The 22,500-nt window shown below is 46.3% G+C and overlaps 1 protein-coding gene across 2 annotated transcripts in view; it reads right to left on the bottom strand.

Moving 5' to 3' along the window:
- The window catches only part of LOC143293471 (electrogenic sodium bicarbonate cotransporter 1-like), a 94,406-nt gene that overhangs the window by 3,720 nt on the left and 68,186 nt on the right, over positions 1-22,500 (bottom strand). The window contains exons 8-19 of one of the 2 annotated variants that reach the window (XM_076604359.1): positions 17,691-17,936; positions 15,499-15,645; positions 14,550-14,653; positions 11,789-11,963; positions 10,227-10,360; positions 8,880-9,111; positions 7,686-7,994; positions 6,493-6,606; positions 4,071-4,238; positions 3,482-3,660; positions 1,823-1,895; positions 970-1,038 (exon numbers count right to left, since the gene is read on the bottom strand). In XM_076604359.1, coding sequence (XP_076460474.1) covers positions 970-1,038; positions 1,823-1,895; positions 3,482-3,660; positions 4,071-4,238; positions 6,493-6,606; positions 7,686-7,994; positions 8,880-9,111; positions 10,227-10,360; positions 11,789-11,963; positions 14,550-14,653; positions 15,499-15,645; positions 17,691-17,936 — 1,950 coding nt within the window. The remainder of the gene's footprint in view (positions 1-969; positions 1,039-1,822; positions 1,896-3,481; positions 3,661-4,070; positions 4,239-6,492; positions 6,607-7,685; positions 7,995-8,879; positions 9,112-10,226; positions 10,361-11,788; positions 11,964-14,549; positions 14,654-15,498; positions 15,646-17,690; positions 17,937-22,500) is intronic. The other variant, XM_076604360.1, reaches the window with a different exon arrangement.

Below are 22,500 nucleotides of genomic sequence, written 5' to 3'. Positions count from 1 at the left end.
GTGCATGCTGGATATGTTCTTGTTTCCGTTACCCACCGAACGCTGACATGGACCACAGGATCTTTAACGTGCGTATTTGATCTTCTACTTGCGTATACACACGAAGGGGGGTTCGCGCACAAGCAGGTCTGCACATATTTTGACCTGGGAGATCGGAAAAAAAAAAATCTCCACCTTTTACCCACCAGACGACGTTACCGATATTCGAACCCGAGACCCTCAGATTGAAAGTCCAACGCTTTAACCACTCGGCTGTTGCGCCCGTCGAACATACATCTATATAACTGCAGTTCAGTTCCGTTCAGTTACTCAAGGAGGCGTCACTGCGTGGGGAATCCGTATACGCAACACATCATCTGCTAAGCATTTCCCTGGACCACTAAGCGGCGTAACCCAAAGCGCTTTGACAGCCACTAAGGGGTAAAAAAAAATTGTAACAACGCCTGACAACAACAACAACAACAACAACGAAAACACTTAACTGTAACAATAACAACACCTAACATCGACAACACACACACAAAAAAAAGAACAACAGTTAAACTCACTCCGTACGGCCAGTCCTCTCTTCTCCTCTACACAGACACCTCGGATGTCCAGTGGGTGTCTGAATGACCCAACCTTTAGCTTCTGTCGTCGGAACTGTGGTATTCTTTGTCAACATTCACCTCTTCAGTATAAGAGTGTTCCGCTTGCAATATTTTGATGATAGTAATTGGGATGAAACGCTGTTAACGTCGTCTCTTTCGCCGTTCGTATGGAGAGAGTTAACAGCAACACAAATGGTAACACTTCACACAAAACAGCTATCTCAGCAACAGCAGCAACTCTTTACAAAGAAAGCATACAACAGCAACAACGATAAGATTTCACTACAACACTTCACATCAAAAACACGTGACAACAACGCATAATAACAACAACAACTTGACAACAACAACAACACAATAATAGCCCTAAGCCTGTCACCTGCATGCCTCCCAAAGCAGACCAGCCCATGTAGAAGAACACTCCGTACAGCACAGGCATTGGGATGACCTGCACACACACACACACACACACACACACACACACACACACACCGCATACAAACATATACATACACACCAAACACAGAATTACATAATTCACTCACACACACACACACACACTTGCGCGCGCATACATATAACAAAAACAAACAGACACAAACATAATACATATACACGCACACAGACACACAAACATATAAACACACACACACACACACACACACACCGCATACAAACATATACATACACATCAAACATAGAATTACATAATCCACACACACACACACACACTTCCGCGCGCATACATATAAGAACACAAACAGACACAGACAAACATAACACACACACACACACACACACACACCGCATACAAACATATACATACACACCAAACACAGAATTACATAATCCACCCCCACCCCCACCCCCACACACTTGCGCGCGCATACATATAAGAACACAGACATAGACAAACATAATACACATACACGCACACAGACACACAGACATATAAGCACACACACACGCACGCACACCACATACAAACATATACATACACACCAAACACGATTATACATAACAACACACACACACACACACACACACACACACACACACACACACACACACACACACACACAGCACACGTCCACAACAACAACAACAACAGAAAAAAAAAGAAAACCACAGAGCACGCCCACACTCCCACAACGTACATACACATAACACATGTATACAAAAAAAAAAAAAAGAAAAAAAAAAAAGAAACACACACAACCCCACACTATCACCTTCAATATGTTGGTGATGAAAACAGCAGCAGCGCTCAAAATGCCCACGAACAAGGCCGTCACACGTTGTTCTCTGTGGCAAGACAGTATCAGTATCAGTATCAGTATCAGTATCAGCAGCTCAAAGAGGCGTCACTGCGTTCGGTCAAATCCATATTCTGCCAAGCAGATGCCTTACCAACAGCGTAACCCAACGCGCTTAGTCAGGCCTTGAGAAAAAAAAAGGAGATAAATGCAAAAAAACAAAACAAAAAAAACTACTAATAATAATATTTATAAGGCGCAAAATCTTGAAGTCAACTCTATGCGCACAAAAAGAAAGAAAAGAAAAAGGCAAGACAACAGTGGCAAGACAACACTCACGCGGTCAGTGCCTCAGCATATATATATTTCAAAACAAGGTAATCGACATATACAGCAAGTTCGCAACAACAAAAAAACTGATCTTATGTGTCGCTGGCAAAATCAATATTGCAAGACAAAACAGAAACCATGATCAAAGAAACTTTTTAATTTTTTTAAATTTTTTTTAACGATTGCTGTGTACGGAAAATGTGTTTATACATACTTACATGCGCACGTGCACACAGACACTCACAGACAGACACAAACACGCGCGCGCGCGCGCACTCCAGTAAAAGTTGAAGTCTGTTTCATGCACTCACAAGGCGAGAGACTCTATCACAATAATTATCATCATTATCACCATCATCATAATCATTATCATCATTCTTCTTCTTGATATCATATCATAAACGTGTGTGTGTGTGTGTGTGTGTGTGTGTGTGTGTGTGTGTGTGTGTGTGTGTGTGTGTGTGTGTGTGTGTGTGTGTGTGTGTGTGTGCGCGCGCGCGCGCGCGCGTGCGTGCGTGAGTAACTGAATCCTGACTGAATGATACAGGAAACGAATGATGAGCGTCCCAAGGCCAGCCTTTAGTCGGCTCTTCCAAGGTCGGCAGCATGTGTTGTGCAAAGGACTCCGTGTTTGTAAAGCGCTTAAGAGCTTAGGTCTCTGACCGAGGACAGGCGCCATGTAAGTATCAACATCAATCAGTCATAGGTGCTTTATATGTATCTACATCAATCAATTAAAAAAATTAACCATCAATCAACCAACGAACCAAATCAATCAATCAACCAACGAATCACTCAATCAATCATAGGTGCTTTATATGTATCTACATCAATCAATTAATCAATTAAAAAAATCAACCATCAATCAACCAACGAACCAAATCAATCAATCAATCACCGAATCACTCAATCAATCATAGGTGCTTTATATGTATCTACATCAATCAATTAAAAAAATTAACCATCAATCAACCAACGAACCAAATCAATCAATCAACCAACGAATCACTCACTCACTCACTCACTCAATCAATCATTATTCACCTGCAGCCACGGAAGGTGAGTTTTTCCTCAGGGGGCATTGCACTTTATTATAATTCTTTTTTTAAACATTATTATTTTTGTTGGCATCATTATTATCAATATTACTATTGTTAGCATTAATCACCTGCAACCCAGGAAAGTGGGTTTTCCCCAGTGGCGTTGCACTCTATTATTTTATTATTATTATTATTATTATATTTTTTTAAAACATTGTTATCAATATTATCATCAATATTACAAGTACTATCACTAATTAACCACCTGCAGCCCAGGAAGGTGGGTTTTTCCCCAGGGGCGCTGCACTCGGACTCCTTCTTGAGGGAGTTGACGTGGGCGATGGCGTTGACTGTGGCGGCCACGTACCATGGCAGGCCCAGCAGGGAGTGGACGGCCACCAGCACCGACACCACCAGCAGGTCCAGGTGGTAACCCTTCCCTTTCTGAAACACGGGTAAAACATGCAGCGTTGTGTTGTGTTGTGTTGTGCTGTGTTGCATTGCATTGCGTTGCGTTGCGTTGCGTTGGGTAGCGTTGTATTGTGTTGTGTTGTGTGATGTGATGTGTTGTGTTGCGTTGTGTTGCGCTGTGTTGCGCTGTGTTGCGTTGTGTTGTGTTGTGTTGTGTTGTGTTGTGTTGTGTTGTGTTGCATTGTGTTGCGTTGCGTTGTGTTGTGTAAGCGTTGCGTTGTGTAGCGTTGCGTTGTGTTGTGTAAGCGTTGTGTTGTGTAGCGTTGCGTTGTGTAGCGTTGTGTTGTGTATCGTTGTGTTGTGTAGCGCTGCGTTGTGTATCGTTGTGTTGCGTTGCGTTGTGTTGTGTAGCACCAGCACCTCCACCACCCGCCGTGACTCACCACCAGCTTGTGCTCCTTCCGGTTGACGATGACGGCCGTGATCTGCTGGTCCATGAAGATGAGGATGGTGGCCAGCAGGGCGGGCACGCCGGCAGCCACGTACAGCCACCACGGGTTGCTGGACGACAGGGGCTCCACGATCCACCCGCGGACCTCGGATCGGGTGGGCTGGGGAGAAGCGGAGCAGAGTAGGGTAGGGTAGGGTAGGGTAGAGGAGGGTAGGACAATGGTAGGTCATAGCAGAGCAGAGTAGGGTAGGGTAGAATAGGGTAGGACAATGGTAGGTCATAGCGGAGCAGAGTAGGGTAGGGTAGAGTAGGGTAGGACAATGGTAGGTCATAGCGGAGCAGAGTAGGGTAGGACAATGGTAGGTCATAGCAGAGCAGAGTAGGGTGGGGTAGGACAATGGTAGGTCACAGCAGAGCAGAGTAGGGTAGGACAATGGTAGGTCATAGCAGAGCAGAGTAGGGTAGAGTAGGGTAGGACAATGGTAGGTCATAGCAGAGCAGAGTAGGGTAGAGTTGGGTAGGACAATGGTAGGTCATAGCAGAGCAGAGTAGGGTAGAGTTGGGTAGGACAATGGTACGTCATAGCAGAGCAGAGTAGGGTAGAGTTGGGTAGGACAATGGTAGGTCATAGCAGAGCAGAGTAGGGTAGGGTAGGACAATGGTAGGTCATAGCAGAGCAGAGTAGGGTAGGGTAGGGTAGGGTAGAGTAGGGTAGGACAATGGTAGGTCATAGCAGAGCACAGTAGGGTAGGACAATGGTAGGTCATAGCAGAGCAGAGTAGGGTAGAGTTGGGTAGGACAATGGTAGGTCATAGCAGAGCAGAGTAGGGTAGGGTAGGACAATGGTAGGTCATAGCAGAGCAGAGTAGGGTAGGGTAGGGTAGGGTAGAGTAGGGTAGGACAATGGTAGGTCATAGCAGAGCAGAGTAGGGTAGGACAATGGTAGGTCATAGCAGAGCAGAGTAGGGTAGAGTAGGGTAGGACAATGGTAGGTCATAGCAGAGCAGAGTAGGGTAGGGTAGGGTAGGACAATGGTAGGTCATAGCAGAGCAGAGCAGAGTAGGGTAGGGTAGGGTAGGGTAGGACAATGGTAGGTCAAAGCAGAGCAGAGTAGGGTAGGGTAGAGTAGGGTAGGACAATGGTAGGTCATAGCAGAGCAGAGTAGGGTAGGGTAGGGTAGGGTAGGTAGGGTAGGGTAGGGTAGGACAATGGTAGGTCACAGCAGAGCAGAGTAGGGTAGGGTAGAGTAGGGTAGGACAATGGTAGGTCATAGCAGAGCAGAGTAGGGTAGGACAATGGTAGGTCATAGCAGAGCAGAGTAGGGTAGAGTAGGGTAGAACAATGGTAGGTCATAGCAGAGCAGAGTAGGGTAGAGTAGGGTAGGACAATGGTAGGTCATAGCAGAGCAGAGTAGGGTAGGGTAGGGTAGGACAATGGTAGGTCATAGCAGAGCAGAGTAGGGTAGAGTTGGGTAGGACAATGGTAGGTCATAGCAGAGCAGAGTAGGGTAGAGTTGGGTAGGACAATGGTAGGTCATAGCAGAGCAGAGTAGGGTAGAGTTGGGTAGGACAATGGTAGGTCATAGCAGAGCAGAGTAGGGTAGAGTAGGGTAGGACAATGGTAGGTCATAGCAGAGCAGAGTAGGGTAGGACAATGGTAGGTCATAACAGAGCAGAGTAGGGTAGGACAATGGTAGGTCATAGCAGAGCAGAGTAGGGTAGGGTTGGTTAGGACAATGGTAGGTCATAGCAGAGCAGAGTAGGGTAGAGTAGGGTAGGACAATGGTAGGTCATAGCAGAGCAGAGCAGAGTAGGGTAGGGTAGGGTAGAGTAGGGTAGGACAATGGTAGGTCATCATTGTTCGTTATAGTTGTCGTCAGTGTCGTTAACATCATTCTATTCAGCTTCCTCGTCGACCTCATCAGGATCTTGGTCGTCATCATCGTCGTCAAGTCGTCGTTATAACTACCGTCATCATCATAACTTCCAGTCAAATTGATAAAGATGTGCGTTGTGTTATGTTGTTTTCAACGTCGTAGTCGTCCTCCTCATGATCAAATTTGTCGTTATTGTCACAATCATTATCATCATCATCGTCGTCGTCATCGTTATCTTTATCATAGCCACGTGTTTATCGTCATCATCTTCTCTGTAGTCATAACGATCTTCAAAGTCGTCACACACACACACACACACACACACACACACACACACACACACACACGAGTGTACACAAACACACACACACACACACACCCCAAAACAAAAACAACAAACAGAACAATACAACATTACACGATACAACATAACACAAACATCTACACGGACTATCCCCAACCCCACTCATGTACACACAAAACACACACCCACCTCCCCCTACCCCCGCCCCCTCCACCCCCAAACACATACACACACCTTGAACTCGGAGGGCACGGTCAGTTTAGGCGTGGGGACACCCACAGCAGCGTCGATGCCCACACAGATGAGAATGGCGATGAGGATGGAAAAGTCCCCGATTATCTGACGGACCTGAACACACACACACACATTGATTCACAGCCAACTGGTTGCCATAACAACATCATCACCATCACCATCATTATCATCAAAATTCATTCGAAAGGTATTGAACTTGCCAGTAACAACGCCACACCATCATGAAATATGTATTTGTAGGATTGATACAGTCACACACAGATCTGCAGTCTTCACACACACACACACACACACACACACACACACACACACACAACAATGAAAGATGAAGACACACACACATACACCACAGTTAGTGCGAGAGACAACTTTCCGAGGTGAACTCGGTGCATGAATCCATGTGTTTCAAAAAATGCACAGACCATTGCTGCTTCAAAGAGAGAGGATAGAGACAGAGAGAGAGAGAGAGAGAGAGAAGAGGAACTCAGAGCGCGCGCGCGCACACACACACACACACACACACACACACACACACGAGCACGCACGAACACCGAGCAACCTAAGATATAGCCTACTCAGCACGTGATTCTCGTGTACCATTGCTATTAGATAGATAGATAGAAAGAGAGAGAGAGAGAGAGAGAGAGAGAGAGAGAGAGAGAAGATGAATTAAGCACGTGACTCCCATGTATTTCAATGTGAGTAGCGTTCATGGCTGTTGGAGAGAGAGAGAGAGAGAGAGAGAGAGAGAGAGAAACTCCGAAAAAATGAATTTAGCACGTGATTTTCGTGTACTTTAATATGAGCAACGATCATTTCTGTTGGAGAGAGAGAGATTCAAAAGATAAACTCAGCACGTGACTCGTGTGTTTCAAAGTGAGTATCGATCATTACTGTTGGAGAAAGAGAGAGAGAGAGAGAGAGAGAGAGAGAGAAGGAGACAAAAAACAAACAAACCCAGTGCTGTACTGTGCAACGACATGACCTACTGCGCTGTGCTGTGATATGATGCACTGTGACTTTCTCAGCTGTCCTGTTATGAGCTGAGCTGACGTGCAAGACTGCAAAACGAGCGCGTGCGCATAGCATAGCACAACATCAGCATAGCATAGCACCGCATAGGATAGCACAGCATCAGCACATCGCAGCTACACAGCCAGTCACCAACTCACGAAGGTGGGGAAGCAGGGCCAGTTCCGGAAGCGCACGAGGAACATGGCAATGCAGAAGGTGAGGAAGAAGAGCAAGAGCGACATGAGAAACACGTCGGGCACGTATGGGTTGTGGCACTCCCACGTGCCCCCTAGCACCCGGAAGCACGTCTCATTCGTGGCGTTGGCGAAGCTCGTACCGTTGATCACTAAGGGGGTGGTGGAGGCCAGGGTAGTGGTGGTGGTGGGGGCCAAGGTGGTGGCGGTGGTGGTGGTGGTGACGTTGGATGGTGGGACGAACGGGGAGCAGCTGCATACTGGGAAATATGCCTGTCGGAAGGGAGTGGGAGTGGGATGTGACTAGTAGTAGTAGCAGTAGTAGTAGAACTACTACTACTACTACTACTACTACTACTACTACAACCAATACCAATAAGTAGAAGAAGAATGTAACGAATAACTAACTAACTAACGAATAAACAAGACACAAAACATCACAAAAACTGCAAATCAATCGAACAAATAAGCAAGCAATGGAAACATTGTAAGCAATTAGTTTAAACAATTTGATGAGTAATAGATGAACCACAGACTTGTATTAATAATAAGTGTGTGAATTAACCAACGAACCCGTCCACCAATTCATCTAATGAAGCAAGAACAACAGCAACAAAACAAACAAACAAAAAGAAAAAAAAAAGGAAATTTTCTTCCTAAAATTACGTTTATTCCAACATACTTACCGTGACCCACTGGTGCAGACTCCGACAGGGGCCCGATTCCCTGTCCTGTGCAAACTACTAGCCCTGAGAAGGGTAGAAAACGAAAGTACATGCGGCTAGTTACCTCCCCCTTATAGGTTACCTCCCCTGTTCATGCCTTTAGTGCGCCCTCTTCTTCCGGCAGCCATTGAAATATATTGGTCTGGTCTTTCTTGCATAAATTTTATATACCGATAATGGTTAACGAATACTGAACAACCACATGGATTAAAACAAACGAAAAGCCCATGCATCTCCCCTGCTCCTTTCCACCACCACTCCTACATACTCACTCGCACGCTCGCGCACACACACTCTTACACACGAACACACACACACACACACACGCGCGCGCGCACACGCACACATACAGAATACACACAGAACACAAACACACACTCACCTCCCCCATCCCCCCGACACACACACACACACACACACACAGAACACACACCACGTTCTTGTCAGCGTGCAGCCTCATCGGATCCTCGTCAGCGATCTCGGCCAGCTTCTTGAAGGACTCGTAGATGAAGATGAGGGCGATGAGGCAGGCGAAGCTCTCCTCTGTGAATCGGGTGAGGTACCTCACTAAGGCGCTCAGGTTGAAGACGACCATGATCAGCAGGAACCCCGTGGTCCAGATGCCCACCCAGAAGCGTACAGACAGGAAGTCCCAGTCGTTGTCTCTGTCCAAGGAAAAGAAAGAACAGTGACTCTTGCTCCTTTAAGCATGAAAGACTTCATCAAGCCTAATCGTTGTCTCTGTTCATTGGGAAAGAACAGTGACTCTTGCTCCTTTAAGCACGAAATACTTCATCAAGCCTAATCGTTGTCTCTGTTCATTGGGAAAGAACAGTGACTCTTGCTCCTTTGAGCACGAAAGACTTCATCAAGCCTAATCGTTGTCTCTGTTCATTGGGAAAGAACAGTGACACTTGTTCATTAAAGAAAAGGAAGACTTCAAGCCCACTCGTTGTCTCTGCCCATGGAAAAAGAAGAACGATGGCTCTTGCTCCTTTAAAAAAAAAGAAAAAGAAAAAAAAGAGGACTTCATCAAGCCCAGTCGTTGTCTTTGTTCATTGGGAAAGAACGGTGAATCTTGCCCCTTTAAAACAGGAAGACTTCATCAAGCCCAGTCGTTATTTCTGCCCATGGGGGAAAAAAAAAAGAAAGGTGACTCTTGCTCCTTCAAATAAAGGAAGACTTCCTCAAGCCCAATCGTTGTCTCTGTCCATTGGAAAAGAACAATGACTCTTGCTCCTTTAAAAACGAAGACTTTGTCAATCCTAAGCTCCATTAACAGTCTAGGGAAGGAAGTGGCGGAATGGTTAAGAAGCTTATCTGTCTGTGTCCGTGAAGATCTGGTTTCGTGTTCGAAACCCTATTTCACTCCTTTTCCTAAGTTTGACTGGAAAATCAAAATGAACGTCTAGTCATTCGGATGGGACGATAAACCGAGGTTCGCACTTGGCGCACTGAAAAAGAACCCACTGCAAATTCTGTAGAAGAAATCCACTCTGATAGGTACACAAGGCACACAAAAAGGCCCGATGGATTGTGCTGCTGGTCAGGCATCCGCCTTGCATATGTGGTAGCGCGAAAACACTATTTCAAAACAGTGTAACATCACAACACAACCAGACGCTTAAGATCTATACTGTCACTCTCCACCCCACCACCTCCTCACCCGCCCAACCACAACCACCAACAATACCACCACAACCGTCACAACACCACAAACACCTGACCATCCCCCTTTCCCCACACACCCCCACCAACGACAGATGAAGCGGTGACTTACTTGCAGAGGTCAAAGATGATCTGTTCCAGCACCAGCATGGGTCCTGTGCTGCCCAGGATGTTGAGGGGCTGACCAGAGAACAGGGCGAACACGATGCTGCTCACCGCTCCCGCGAACACACACTCCATCACACCCTGAAAACAGGATGAGACTCTTTCACTTGTCGTCACCATACACTGGCTGCACACATGCGAGTTCTGGCTTTAAGGAGAGGCGTCTTGAGGATCTCGACCAGAAGCGTCGATCATACTGATTTATTTCAGTTCATTTCATTCTTTCTTTCTTTAAGCTGTTTTATTTGTGTTTGCATATAGGTTTATATTTTTATTTGATTTGATTTATTCGTTATTGTTACAATGCAATGCAATATAATACAATGCAATGCGATGCGATGCGATGCAAAGCAGTACAACTCAACACAATACAACACGGCACAACATGATACAATACGATACGATACGATACAATGTAATACACTGACTACATACACCGCTATCTGTCGGAAATTCAGCATCACAGTCTCACCATGTCCCACCCCCCACCCCCACCCTACCACCAAGAAAAAACTGTGTCAGTCCCCAAGTGGTCCTTATCTTTTGGTGCACTCTGTAGCACACCAGCCACCCACAAACTGTGTCAGTCCCCACGTGGTCCTTATCTTTTGGTGCACTCTGTAGCACACCAGCCTGTAGCACACCAGCCACCCACAAACTGTGTCAGTCCCCATGTGGTCCTTATCTTTTGGTGCACCCTGTAGCACACCAGCCACCCACAAACTGTGTCAGTCCCCACGTGGTCCTTATCTTTTGGTGCACCCTGTAGCACACCAGCCACCCACAAACTGTGTCAGTCCCCACGTGGTCCTTATCTCTTGGTGCACCCTGTAGCACACCAGCCACCCACAAACTGTGTCAGTCCCCACGTGGTACTTATCTTTTGGTGCACCCTGTAGCACACCAGCCACACACAAACTGTGTCAGTCCCCAAGTGGTCCTTATCTTTTTGGTGCACCCTGTAGCACACCACCCACCCACAAACTGTGTTAGTCCCTATGTGGTCCTTATCTTTTGGTGCACCCTGTAGCACACCAGCCACCCACAAACTGTGTCAGTCCCCATGTGGTCCTTATCTTTTGGTACACCCTGTAGCACACCACCCACCCACAAAATGTGTCAGTCCCCACGTGGTCCTTATCTTTTGGTGCACCCTGTAGCACACCAGCCACCCACAAACTGTGTCAGTCCCCACGTGGTCCTTATCTTTTTGGTGCACCCTGTAGCACACCAGCCACCCACAAACTGTGTCAGTCCCCAAGTGGTCCTTATCTTTTGGTGCACCCTGTAGCACACCAGCCACCCACAAAATGTGTCAGGCCCCATGTGGTCCTTATCTTTTGGTGCACCCTGTAGCACACCAGCCACCCACAAACTGTGTCAGTCCCCACGTGGTCCTTATCTTTTGGTGCACCCTGTAGCACACCAGCCACCCACAAAATGTGTCAGTCCCCACGTGGTCCTTATCTTTTTGGTGCACCCTATAGCACAGCAGCCACCCACACTGACCATGTAGTCACCCGTGCCCTGCCCGAGGAGGGCGCCGAAGGTGACGTTGTTGGTGAGGGTGGCGAGGAAGATGAAGAGCATGGAGGGCAGGCACTGGATGTGAATGGCGTCCTTGAAGTCACTCAGGTAGAAGGGCACCTTGCGTCGGATGTCCTTCACCAGTCCGGTGAAGGGGCTGGAAGGGAATCAGTGTTGTTGTTGTTGTTGTTTTTCAAAGATATTTATTGTAGTTTAAAAAAACAAACAAAAAAACAAGTAGAACACTATGCAACACAATACAATGGGAAAACTTTTTTTTTTCAAAGATGTTTATCGTTATGAAAAGGTACAGTACAACACTATGCAAATGGTTAACAGTGTTGTTGTTTCTGCTGCTTTCAAAGATGTATATTGTAATAAAATGGCACAGTAGCAATGGGAAAATGGTGTTGTTGTTTTCAAAGATGTATATTGTAATAAAACGTTATAGTACAACACAATGCAATGGGAAGCCAGCGTTGTTGTTGCTGCTGCTTTCAAAGATGTATATTGTAATAAGATGGCACGATAGCCATGGTAAAATGGTGGTAGTGTTGCTGCTGCTTTCAAAGATGTATATTGTAATAAGATGGCACGATAGCCATGGTAAAATGGTGGTAGTGTTGCCGCTGCTTTCAAAGATGTATATTGTAATAAGATGATACAATAGCAATGGAAAAATGGTGTCATTCTTGCTGCTACTGCTTTCAGAGATGTGTAGTGTTATATACAACACAATGCGACGGGTTAATAGTGTTGTTGTTGCAGCTGCTGCTATAAAAGATGTATATTGTGATCTAAAAAAAAGAGTGCTGCTGCATTCAAAGATGTACACTGTAATAAAAAGATTATAATGCAATACAACACAATGAATGCAATGGGAAAACAGTGTTGTTGTTGCTGCCGATGCTTTTAAAGATGTATGTTGTAATTAAAAAAAAAAGGTACATTCCAACACAATGCAATTGCAAAATGGTGTTGTTGTTGCTGCTGTTTTCAAATATGTATATTGTAATAAAAAGGTGCATCACAACTCAATGCAATGGGAAAATGGTGGTGTTGTTGCTGCTGCTTTTAAAGATGTATATCGTAATCAAAAGGTGCGTTACAACACAATGAAACAGGAAAACAGTGATGCTGCTGCTGCTTTCAAAGATGTACACTGTGATAAAAAGGTACAATACAACACAACACGATGCAATGGATTAACAGTTTTGCCGTGGTGCTATTTTCAAAGATGTATATTTCATATGAAAAAAAGAAGGTACAATACAACACAATGCGGAGGGAAAACGGTGGTGTGAGCAAAAGGTACGTGTGGGCTGTTGGGTTGGAGAGGATGGGGGGAGGGGGTGGAGCTGAGAGTGAGAGAGAGAGAGTGCATGAGTGAGTGTGTTCGTGTGTGCGTGCGAACGTTATGAAAGGGACACCACAGTGTAGTTTGGGTTACTGACGTACAATTCATCTGTACGGTACGGTACAGTACTGTACTGCATTGCACTATACTGTACCGTACTGCACTGTACTCTGCACTACTGTACTATACTGCACTGCAATGTAAGTCTACTGTACTGTATTGTACTATGCCGTAGTGTATTCTACACTTATCTACTGTACAATACACAATACAATACACAATACACAAACTTTATTGTCTATACTTTGGTACGGAGGTTTTCTTTTTGGCAGCAGCACATGTCCAAAATAAGAAGAAAAGAACAAACAAATAAAATGAATAGAAAATAAAAAGATAAATTAAATGGCACCAAATGGAAATAGCTATATACAAATACTCAGATTACTGAAATTCAAGTGCCTCTCCATTTCAGTCAGCCAAGCCGCATTGCACATCTCCCCCCCCACCTCCCCCCCCCCACGCGCATACACACCACGCGCACACACACACACACACACACACACTCTCTCTCTCTCTGTCTCTCTCTTCACAAAGTATGCAACTACAAAGATCACAGTTCATTTAAAAATCAAAAATACCTACAGGCCTAAGCATAGTCGACACCCCCACCCCACCCCCTACACACACACCTTTCGTCCTTCAATTAAAAAACAACAACAACAAAACTACACTGTACTGTATGTACTGTACTGCACTGTACTGTACTGTAAGCACACTGTGCTGTATCGTATCGTACTATACCGTATTGTGCTCTGTACAACTGTACTATACTGTATTGCTCTGCACTGTAGGCCTACTGTACTGTACTGTATTGCACTATGACATACTGTACTCTGCACTACTTTACTGTATTGATTTGTAATGTAAGCCTACTGTACCGTACTGTACTGTATTATACCGTACTGTATTCTGCGCCACTCTACTGTATATACTGTATTCTGCGCCACTGTACTGCACTGTAATGTAAACCTACTGTATTGAACTGCATTGTACTGCTCTGAATTAAACTGTACTGTCCTGTCCTGTACTGTTGTACTGCACTGCAATCATGATGGAGTCTCCCGTCTGTCCGACGGATGAGTAGGCAGGCAGGCTTATCTGTCGGTGTGTGTCCTCATATGGGAGAAGAGGCCGATTCTGGATGCGCAGCACTTCCCACAGGTGTTGCAAGGGAAAACGTCTTCAGAAGTTGAGCCCTGCTTCCTTCGCTCACGCTTCTGCTTCTGTTGTTCTGCACTGCAATATACTGTACTATACTAAACTATACTATACTATACTGCACTGCACTGCACTGCACTGCACTGCACTGTAATGTGGGTGACTAACATGAAGTTCATCCGGAGGTCCGGGTCATCGTGACTCTCATGGGCCTCCCCCTGCCCATGTTTCTTGGCCATCAGGTCAGCCAGAGACTCCGTCTTCCTCGTCTCCTGCACGTGCACACACACACACACACACACGCACGCACACACACACACACACACACACACACACGCACGCACACACACGCACATACACGCACGCGCACGCAAACACACATACACATACATACACACATAAACACACCCACACACACACCCGCAACACACACATCCACCATCACAAACATTCACACATACACATATATACACAAACGCACACACACATGCAAGCATACGAAGGTATAATAACACATAAACAAACATTGGTACTCACACGCATACATGCACACACATCACATACATATATACATGCATATAAACACACCCACATTTCAAAGGTGGCGCAGCACAAGTAGCATAGCTGTGGTCATGACTGATCTTTGATTCAGTCAAAGTTTTCTGGAACTGTCTTTTGCGCTATCAGCTATTCTTAGATAGATAAAGTATTCATGGATGTGTCAATGTGATATCGTGTGATCTATCTGGACGTTGAAACTTGTACATGTCCCTTGAGTGTACACATAAGAATTTATTTTAGGACATAACAAAGTTGACGTGACTGTACTTCACACACACACACGCGCGCGCGCGCGTGCGCGCGCGCACCACGCACACACACACCCATCAAACACACACATACACCCCCAAACACACATACAAACACATGTATGCACGTACACACACATACACTCACGCGTACCCCCTCTACACACGCACACACACACACACATGCACATATGCGAGCGCGCGCGCACTCCTCCCTCCCAACACAAACACACACACACGCGCGCGCGCCTCATACACACACACAAACACACTCACACAGACACACACACACACACGCACACACTGACCTGGGAGGGGACCATGGTAGGGGGCTCAATCCTGATCTTGGGGTCCCACTCGCCAGGCGGCAGCACCGTCACCTGCTCCAGGAACTCGTCCACCCCGGCCAGAAGGTCCTCCACGGTGCGACTCTTGTAAGCCACCTCCCGGAAAATCTGCACACCCTTCCCTCCGTTAAACAATGTTCAGTTAACCCTTTCACTGCCAAACTCGCATTGATGCAGCAGCTAGGTAGAGGACCCATGTCAGTGAAGGGTGACCAGATCATTGGTCTGTTATCCATGAACCTACTGCTCTTAATGTTTGGCGGTAGGACTGGCCACATTTTTTACACATCACAGGTGGAATCCCCAGCTATTCTTGGACACCATATTTTCTGTGTTTATAGCACAAGGGAATTTTGCACTCTAAACTGACTGGCGGTGAAAGGGTTAAATGTCTCATGACCTTTTACGGACATAGCGGCAGTGAATTCATATATTCACATCACTTCTTCTACGGGTCCATGAAGGCAGGTGGGGGCCTAATCCTCTCCTTTCACCGCTATTTTAAATTAACCTTCCCCAACCGAGGTCAGGTGCTCTTTAGCATTTGGGTGGAGTGGGGAAGATCGGAGTAAAGTGCCTTTCCCGATGACACAGGACCATGCTGAAACGGGGCTTCCAACTCTGATCACTCAGCAAATTCCACATATTGCTGAATTTTAGTAGAACATAACTACATGACAATCTGGGTACAGTCAACTCTTCTAGTGCAAGACGGTATCTTGAAATATCAGATTCTTTTTGTTTACCTCTTACTGTTTTACGTCGACATCGAGCAGTCACAAACCCTTTCATCGCCTACAAAGCATTTTATCATCAGACTGCGACCCTGTTTGACTCTACCTCATTTTATTTTATTTTATTTTATTTTATTTTACTGTGCTTTTATCTCAACTTTTGCCTCTTGCCCAACATGCCTCTGATTTGCCTGAAGAAGAGCCTGTGGCTCGACACGTCGCCTCTTTTATCCCACGTAAGTCGACCTCTTACCGATATCTTGAAAGGATGTGGATAAAATTTTTTTTTTTTTACAAAATGGATATTTGCTCTTTATGCCTTGTTAGAAAAAACAACAACAATAACATATTACCATGAGCGTTAAAATAGTAGAGAAAGAGAGGACATGCTGGGACACGAGTGGGTCAGGTAGACAGAGGTGTCGAGAGTGTATGGGAGGGGGTACGCTATTGGAAAAGTGCAGTTACACACATTTTTGTAAAAATAATACTATGAGTCAGTCCTACAGGTTAAGTAAACCATGCATGTCTACATTAACGCTGAATTGTGTGTGCGTCGAATGTATGTATGGGCGGATGCATGCAAGCATGCATGTACGTATGTAAGCATGTTTGTATTGTACGTACGGATTTGTATGTTTATTGTGAATAATTGTGAGTTGAGGACTGAGTGTGTTTCGTATGCGTGTCTGTGTGGATTGTAAAGCGCTTTGTGCAATGAGGAAAGCGCTGATAAATGTCCAGTTATTATCATTATTCTTATTAATATGTCAATGTAATTGCGAATCATGCACTGATGATGTTGTCCATACAACTTGTATATACAACAGACATTAATTGTTGTCATTACTATTGGTGCTGACTTCATAGGATGTCAAACGTTTCTTCTCATCATGTGTTGACTGTCGGCTGTCATGCTGATCAAGAAGGAAAGAACCTTTTTTGCAAGTGGGAATTTGATTGAACAACCAAGCGTGAAACTCGCCTCACGGACATTGCTAGCTTTCCTGAAAGTGATAATGAATTCTTTTTGACCTCGCAATTTTTGGTAGGCCTGCAGTAACCGTTTCCTTTGCGTGTTCCCCTATGAAACCAGTGTCAGTGGGTTGATTTTTTGTTTCTTTTTTCATGCTTGTGTGATTTGTGTTTTGCTAAATGAAATTGTGTGATTTCATTTTGATTGAAATTTGATGTGTGTTTTCAAGTTTTAATTTTTTCATGTACCTTCTGTCGTTGTTGTGTGAGGCATGTGCTAAAAAATATCGTCCAAAACAATAGAATAAAACAAAACACAATAAAATACGACACAATATAAAACAGTTCAACTGATAAACACAAGAACACGATACAATGCAAAGCAACACAAGACATTACAAACGTAGCCCACCCACACACGCCCACATTCTCCCCCGCACCCACCTCATCCACCAGCATGGTGGCCATGCACCGCCCCATCTCCTTCAGGTGGACCAGGGAGCCCTGGGGACCCAGGAAGTAGACGATGAAGCGGTTGGGGAGCGGCACGGCCGTGATGTCCAGCTCACGGGCGTCGTTCAGCCTCATGAAGCCCACCAGCCCCACCTCCAGGTCCTCCACCTCCCCCACCAGGATGTTGCACGCCTCGGACCCCTTGGGCACCTTGCGCAGGAACCGTTCGTTCAGCTGCTGTGAAGCGGACAGAGGAAGGTGGCAGAATGGTTAAGACGCTCAGCTGCTAATACAGAGAGCCCGTGAGGGTGTGGGTTCGAATCCCGCTCTAGCCCTTTCTCCCAAGTTTGACTGTAAAATTAAACTGAGCGTATAGTCTTTCAGGTGAGACGATAAACCGAGGTCCCGTGTGCAGCACGCACTTGGCGCACTGAAAAAGAACCTAAGAGTGTTGTCCTCCAGCGAAATTATGTAAAGAGAAATCCACTGTGATGGGTACACAAATATTTCTGTACTTCTCTCTCTCTCTCTCTCTTTTTTTTTTTTTTTTTTTTTTTTTTGCCACAACAGATTTCTCTGTGTGAAATTCGGGCTGCTCTCACCAGGGAGAGCGCGTAGCTGCAGTTTTATTTGTTTTTCCTATCGAAGTAGATTTTTCTACATAATTTTGCCAGGAACAACCCCTTTGTTGCCGTGGGTTCTTTAACGTGCGCTAAGTGCATGCTGCACAAAGTCCTCGGTTTATCGTCTCATCCAAATGACTAACGTCCAGACCACCACTCAAGGTCTAGTGGAGGGGGAGAAAATATCGGCGGCTGAGCCGTGATTCGAACCAGCGCGCTCAGATTCTCTCGCTTCCTAGGCTGACGCCGTTACCTCTAGGCCATCACTCCACTATATAAGCATGCACTCAGGGCCTGACTAAGCGAGTTGGGTTATGCTGCTGTCAGGCATCTGCATAGCAGATGTGGTGTAGCGTATATGGATTTGTCCGAACGAAGTGACGCTTCCTTGAGAAACTGAAACTTAACTGAAACTAAAACGGACAGACACGGTGTGTTCAGTTTCAGTGACAAGGAGGCGTCATAAAGCGGGCGGACAGATCCGTGAATGGTATCTCTGTCACTCTGCACTCTGTACTTATATATATATATATATATATATATATATATATAAATAGAAATAAAGAAAGAAAAGGAGCAGATGCCAGACCTTCACATAGGTGTATAGCAAGGGGGTAGAAAAAAAACCCCGGGAGGGGGATCTCGTGGCTGCGTGTATTGTCAGTACTATTATGTATTTTCATACACCCCTTCATAAGGAGCCTTGACATATACATGAAAAAAAAATCTTGTATCTTGGGTCTTGAATCTCTCTCTCTCTCTTCTGTCATAGGCGCTTATGCTATTTTTGATGTTGCTGTTCTTCATTTTGTTATCATTGTCATTATCATTTTGTTATTAGCAATCTCAGATTCTCTCTCTCTCTCTCTCCCCCTCCCTCCCTCCTTTCTCTCTCGCTACTTCTCTATCTCTCAGAGTTACGCATGCTGGTCTCTATAACCCGGGCCAGTCTATATTTGGGACTGATGTTATATTTTCATATACCCCTTCATATACATATAAACACGCCTTGGCATATACATAAAAAATTCTTGAATCTTAGGTCTTGAATCGCTCTTTCTCTGTCTAGATAATTGTCCCTGTACCCCCTACCTCCCACCTCCCGATCCCCCCTCTCCCTCCCCCTCCCTTGACACAAGCAAAATTGCCTGGTTCTCTACCTCTCTAGTCATTAAAATGTTCGAGCTCTCTCTCTCTCTCTCTCTCTCTCTCTCTCCTTGTTGGGAGTTTAACGACCTATTGGCGTCTACACCCTTAACCTCTCTCCTTCTCTTTCCTTATCTTTTTGGTGACCGACACCCTGTGTGTCTCTCTACCTTGCTGCCGTTCTGCTCCGTGTCCATCTTCTCTCTCTCTCTCTCTCTCTCTCTCTCTCTCTCTCCGCTCTCTCTCCCTTTCCCTTCTCTCTCTCTCTCTTTCCCTCCGTGTGTGTGTCTCTCTTCCTTATCTTTTTTGGTGACCGACCCTCTGTGTGTCTCTCTACCTTGCTGCCGTTCTGCTCCGTGTCCATCTTCTCTCTCTCTCTCTCTCCGCTCTCTCTCCCTTTCCCTTCTCTCTCTCTCTCTCTCTCTTTCCCTCTGTGTGTGTGTCTCTCTTCCTTATCTTTTTGGTGACAGACCCCCTGTGTGTCTCTCTACCTTGCTGCCGTTCTGCTCCGTGTCCATGTTCCCTCTCTCTCTCCCTTTCCCTTTTTTTCTCTCTTTCTCTCCCCCTCTCTCTCTTTCCCTCTCTCTGTGTGTCTCTCTTCCTTATCTTTCCTTATCGTTTCTGTGACCGACCCTCTGTGTCTCTCTACCTTCTTGCTGCCGTTCTGCTCCGTGTGCATGTTCTCTGCCTCTCTCTCTTTCCTTTCTCTCCCTCCCCTCACTCCCTCCCTCTCTCTCCCCTCTCTCTGTCTCCCTCCCCCTTTCTATCTCTGTCTCCCTCCCTCACTTTCTCTCTCTCCATCTCTTTCCTTATCTTTGGTGACAACAGTATCTCTCTACTTTCTTGCTGCCGTTCTGCTCTCTCTCTCTCTCTCCTTCTCCTCCCTCTCTCTGTCCTTATCTTTTTTGGTGACCGACCCCCCGTGTGTCTACCTTCTTGCTGCCGTTCTGCTCTGCGTCCATGTCCTCTCTCTCTCCCTCCCCCCCACCATCCCTCTTTCCTTTCTCTCTCCCTCTCTCTTCCCTCCCTCCCCCTCTCTCTTTCCTTATCTTTTGGTGACCGAGCCCTGTGTCTCCCTACCTTCTTGCTGCCGTTTTGCTCCGTGTCTATGTGCTCTCTCTCTCTTTCTCTCTCCCTCCATCCCTCTCCCTTCCTCTCCATCTCCTCCCCCCCTCCCTTTCTCTCCCCCTCTCTGCTCTGCGTCCATGTCCTCTCTCTCTCTCTCTCTGTCTCCCTCCGCCTTTCTATCTCTGTCTCCCTCCATCACTTTCTCTCTCCATCTCTTTCCTTATCTTTTGGTGACAACTGTGTCTCTCTACCTTCTTGCTGCCGCTCTATCTCTCTATCTCCCTCCATCCATCCCTCTCCCTTCCTTTCTCTCTCCCTCTCTCTCCCCTCCCTTCCCCTCTCTCTTTCCTTATCTTTTGGTGACCGACCCCTGTGTCTCACTACCTTCTTGCTGCCGTTTTGCTCCGTGTCCATCTTCTCTCTCCCTCCATCCCTCTCCCTTCCTCTCCATCTCCTCCCCCCTCCCTTTCTCTCCCGCTCTCTGCTCTGCGTCCATGTCCTCTCTCTCTCCCTCTTTCTCCCTCTCCCCCCCCTCTCTGTGTCTCCCTCCCCCTTTCTATCTCTGTCTCCCTCCATTACTTTCTCTCTCCATCTCTTTCCTTATCTTTTGGTGACCGACCCCTGTGTCTCTCTACCTTCTTGCTGCCGCTCTATCTCTCTATCTCCCTCCATCCATCCCTCTCCCTTCCTCTCTCTCTCCCTCTTTCTCCCTCCCCCCCCCCCCTCTCTCTGTCTCCATCACTTTTTCTCTCCATCTCTTTCCTTATCTTTTGGTGACAACTGTGTCTCTCTACCTTCTTGCTGCCGCTCTATCTCTCTATCTCCCTCCATCCATCCCTCTCCCTTCCTTTCTCTCTCCCTCTCTCTTCCCTCCCTCCCCCTCTCTCTTTCCTTATCTTTTGGTGACCGACCCCTGTGTCTCCCTACCTTCTTGCTGCCGTTTTGCTGCGTGTCCATCTTCTCTCTCCCTCCATTCCTCTCCCTTCCTCTCCATCTCCTCCCCCCTCCCTTTCTCTCCCCCTCTCTGCTCTGCGTCCATGTCCTCTCTCTCTCTCTCCCTCTCTCTTTCTCCCTCTCCCCCCCCTCTCTCTGTCTCCCCCCCCCTTTCTATCTCTGTCTCCCTCCATCACTTTCTCTCTCCATCTCTTTCCTTATCTTTTGGTGACAACTGTACCTCTCTACCTTCTTGCTGCCGCTCTGTTCTATCTCTCTCTCTCTCTCTCTCCCTCCCTCCATCCCTCTCCCTTCCTCTCTATCTCCCCCCTCCCTTTCTCTCCCCCTCTCTCTTTCCTTCTCTTTTTGGTGCCCTGTGTGTCTCTCTACCTTCTTGCTGCCGTTCTGCTCCGTGTCCATGTTCTTTCTCTCTCTCCCTCTTTCTCTCTCTCTCTCCCCCCTCTCTCTCTCCACCCCCCCCCCCTATGTTTATGAAGCAAGCGAGAGGCAACGCACTGCAGTCTCTTAATATCCGTTTGCAGACCTCATGTTCGTTAACTGATGCCTTTGTTAGTGATAATCATGTATTATGTTCTTTTGTATTAGCCAAGGCCATATGGAGTGATGGCCTAGAGGTAACGCGTCCGTCTTGGAAGCAATAGAATCTGAGCGCGCTGGTTCGAATCACGGCTCAGCCGCCGATATTTTCTCCCCCTCCACCAGACCTTGAGTGGTGGTCTGGACGCTAGTCATTCGGATGAGACGATAAATCGAGGTCCCGTGTGCAGCATGCACTTAGCACACGTAAAAGAACCCACGGCAACAAAAGGGTTGTTCCTGGCAAAATTCTGTAGAAAAATCCACTTCGATAGGAAAAACAAATAAAACTGCACGCAGGGGAAAAAAAAAGGGTGGCGCTGTTATGTAGCGACGCGCTCTCCCTGTGGAGAACAGCCCGAATTTCACACAGAGAAATCTGTTGTGACAAAATGAGAAATACAATACAATGCAAAATCTGAATAAACATTCAT

The sequence above is a fragment of the Babylonia areolata genome, chromosome 19, assembly GCF_041734735.1.
Source record: "Babylonia areolata isolate BAREFJ2019XMU chromosome 19, ASM4173473v1, whole genome shotgun sequence".
NCBI lineage: Eukaryota > Metazoa > Mollusca > Gastropoda > Neogastropoda > Buccinidae > Babylonia > Babylonia areolata.
This window is presented reverse-complemented; position numbering and strand designations above follow the sequence as displayed.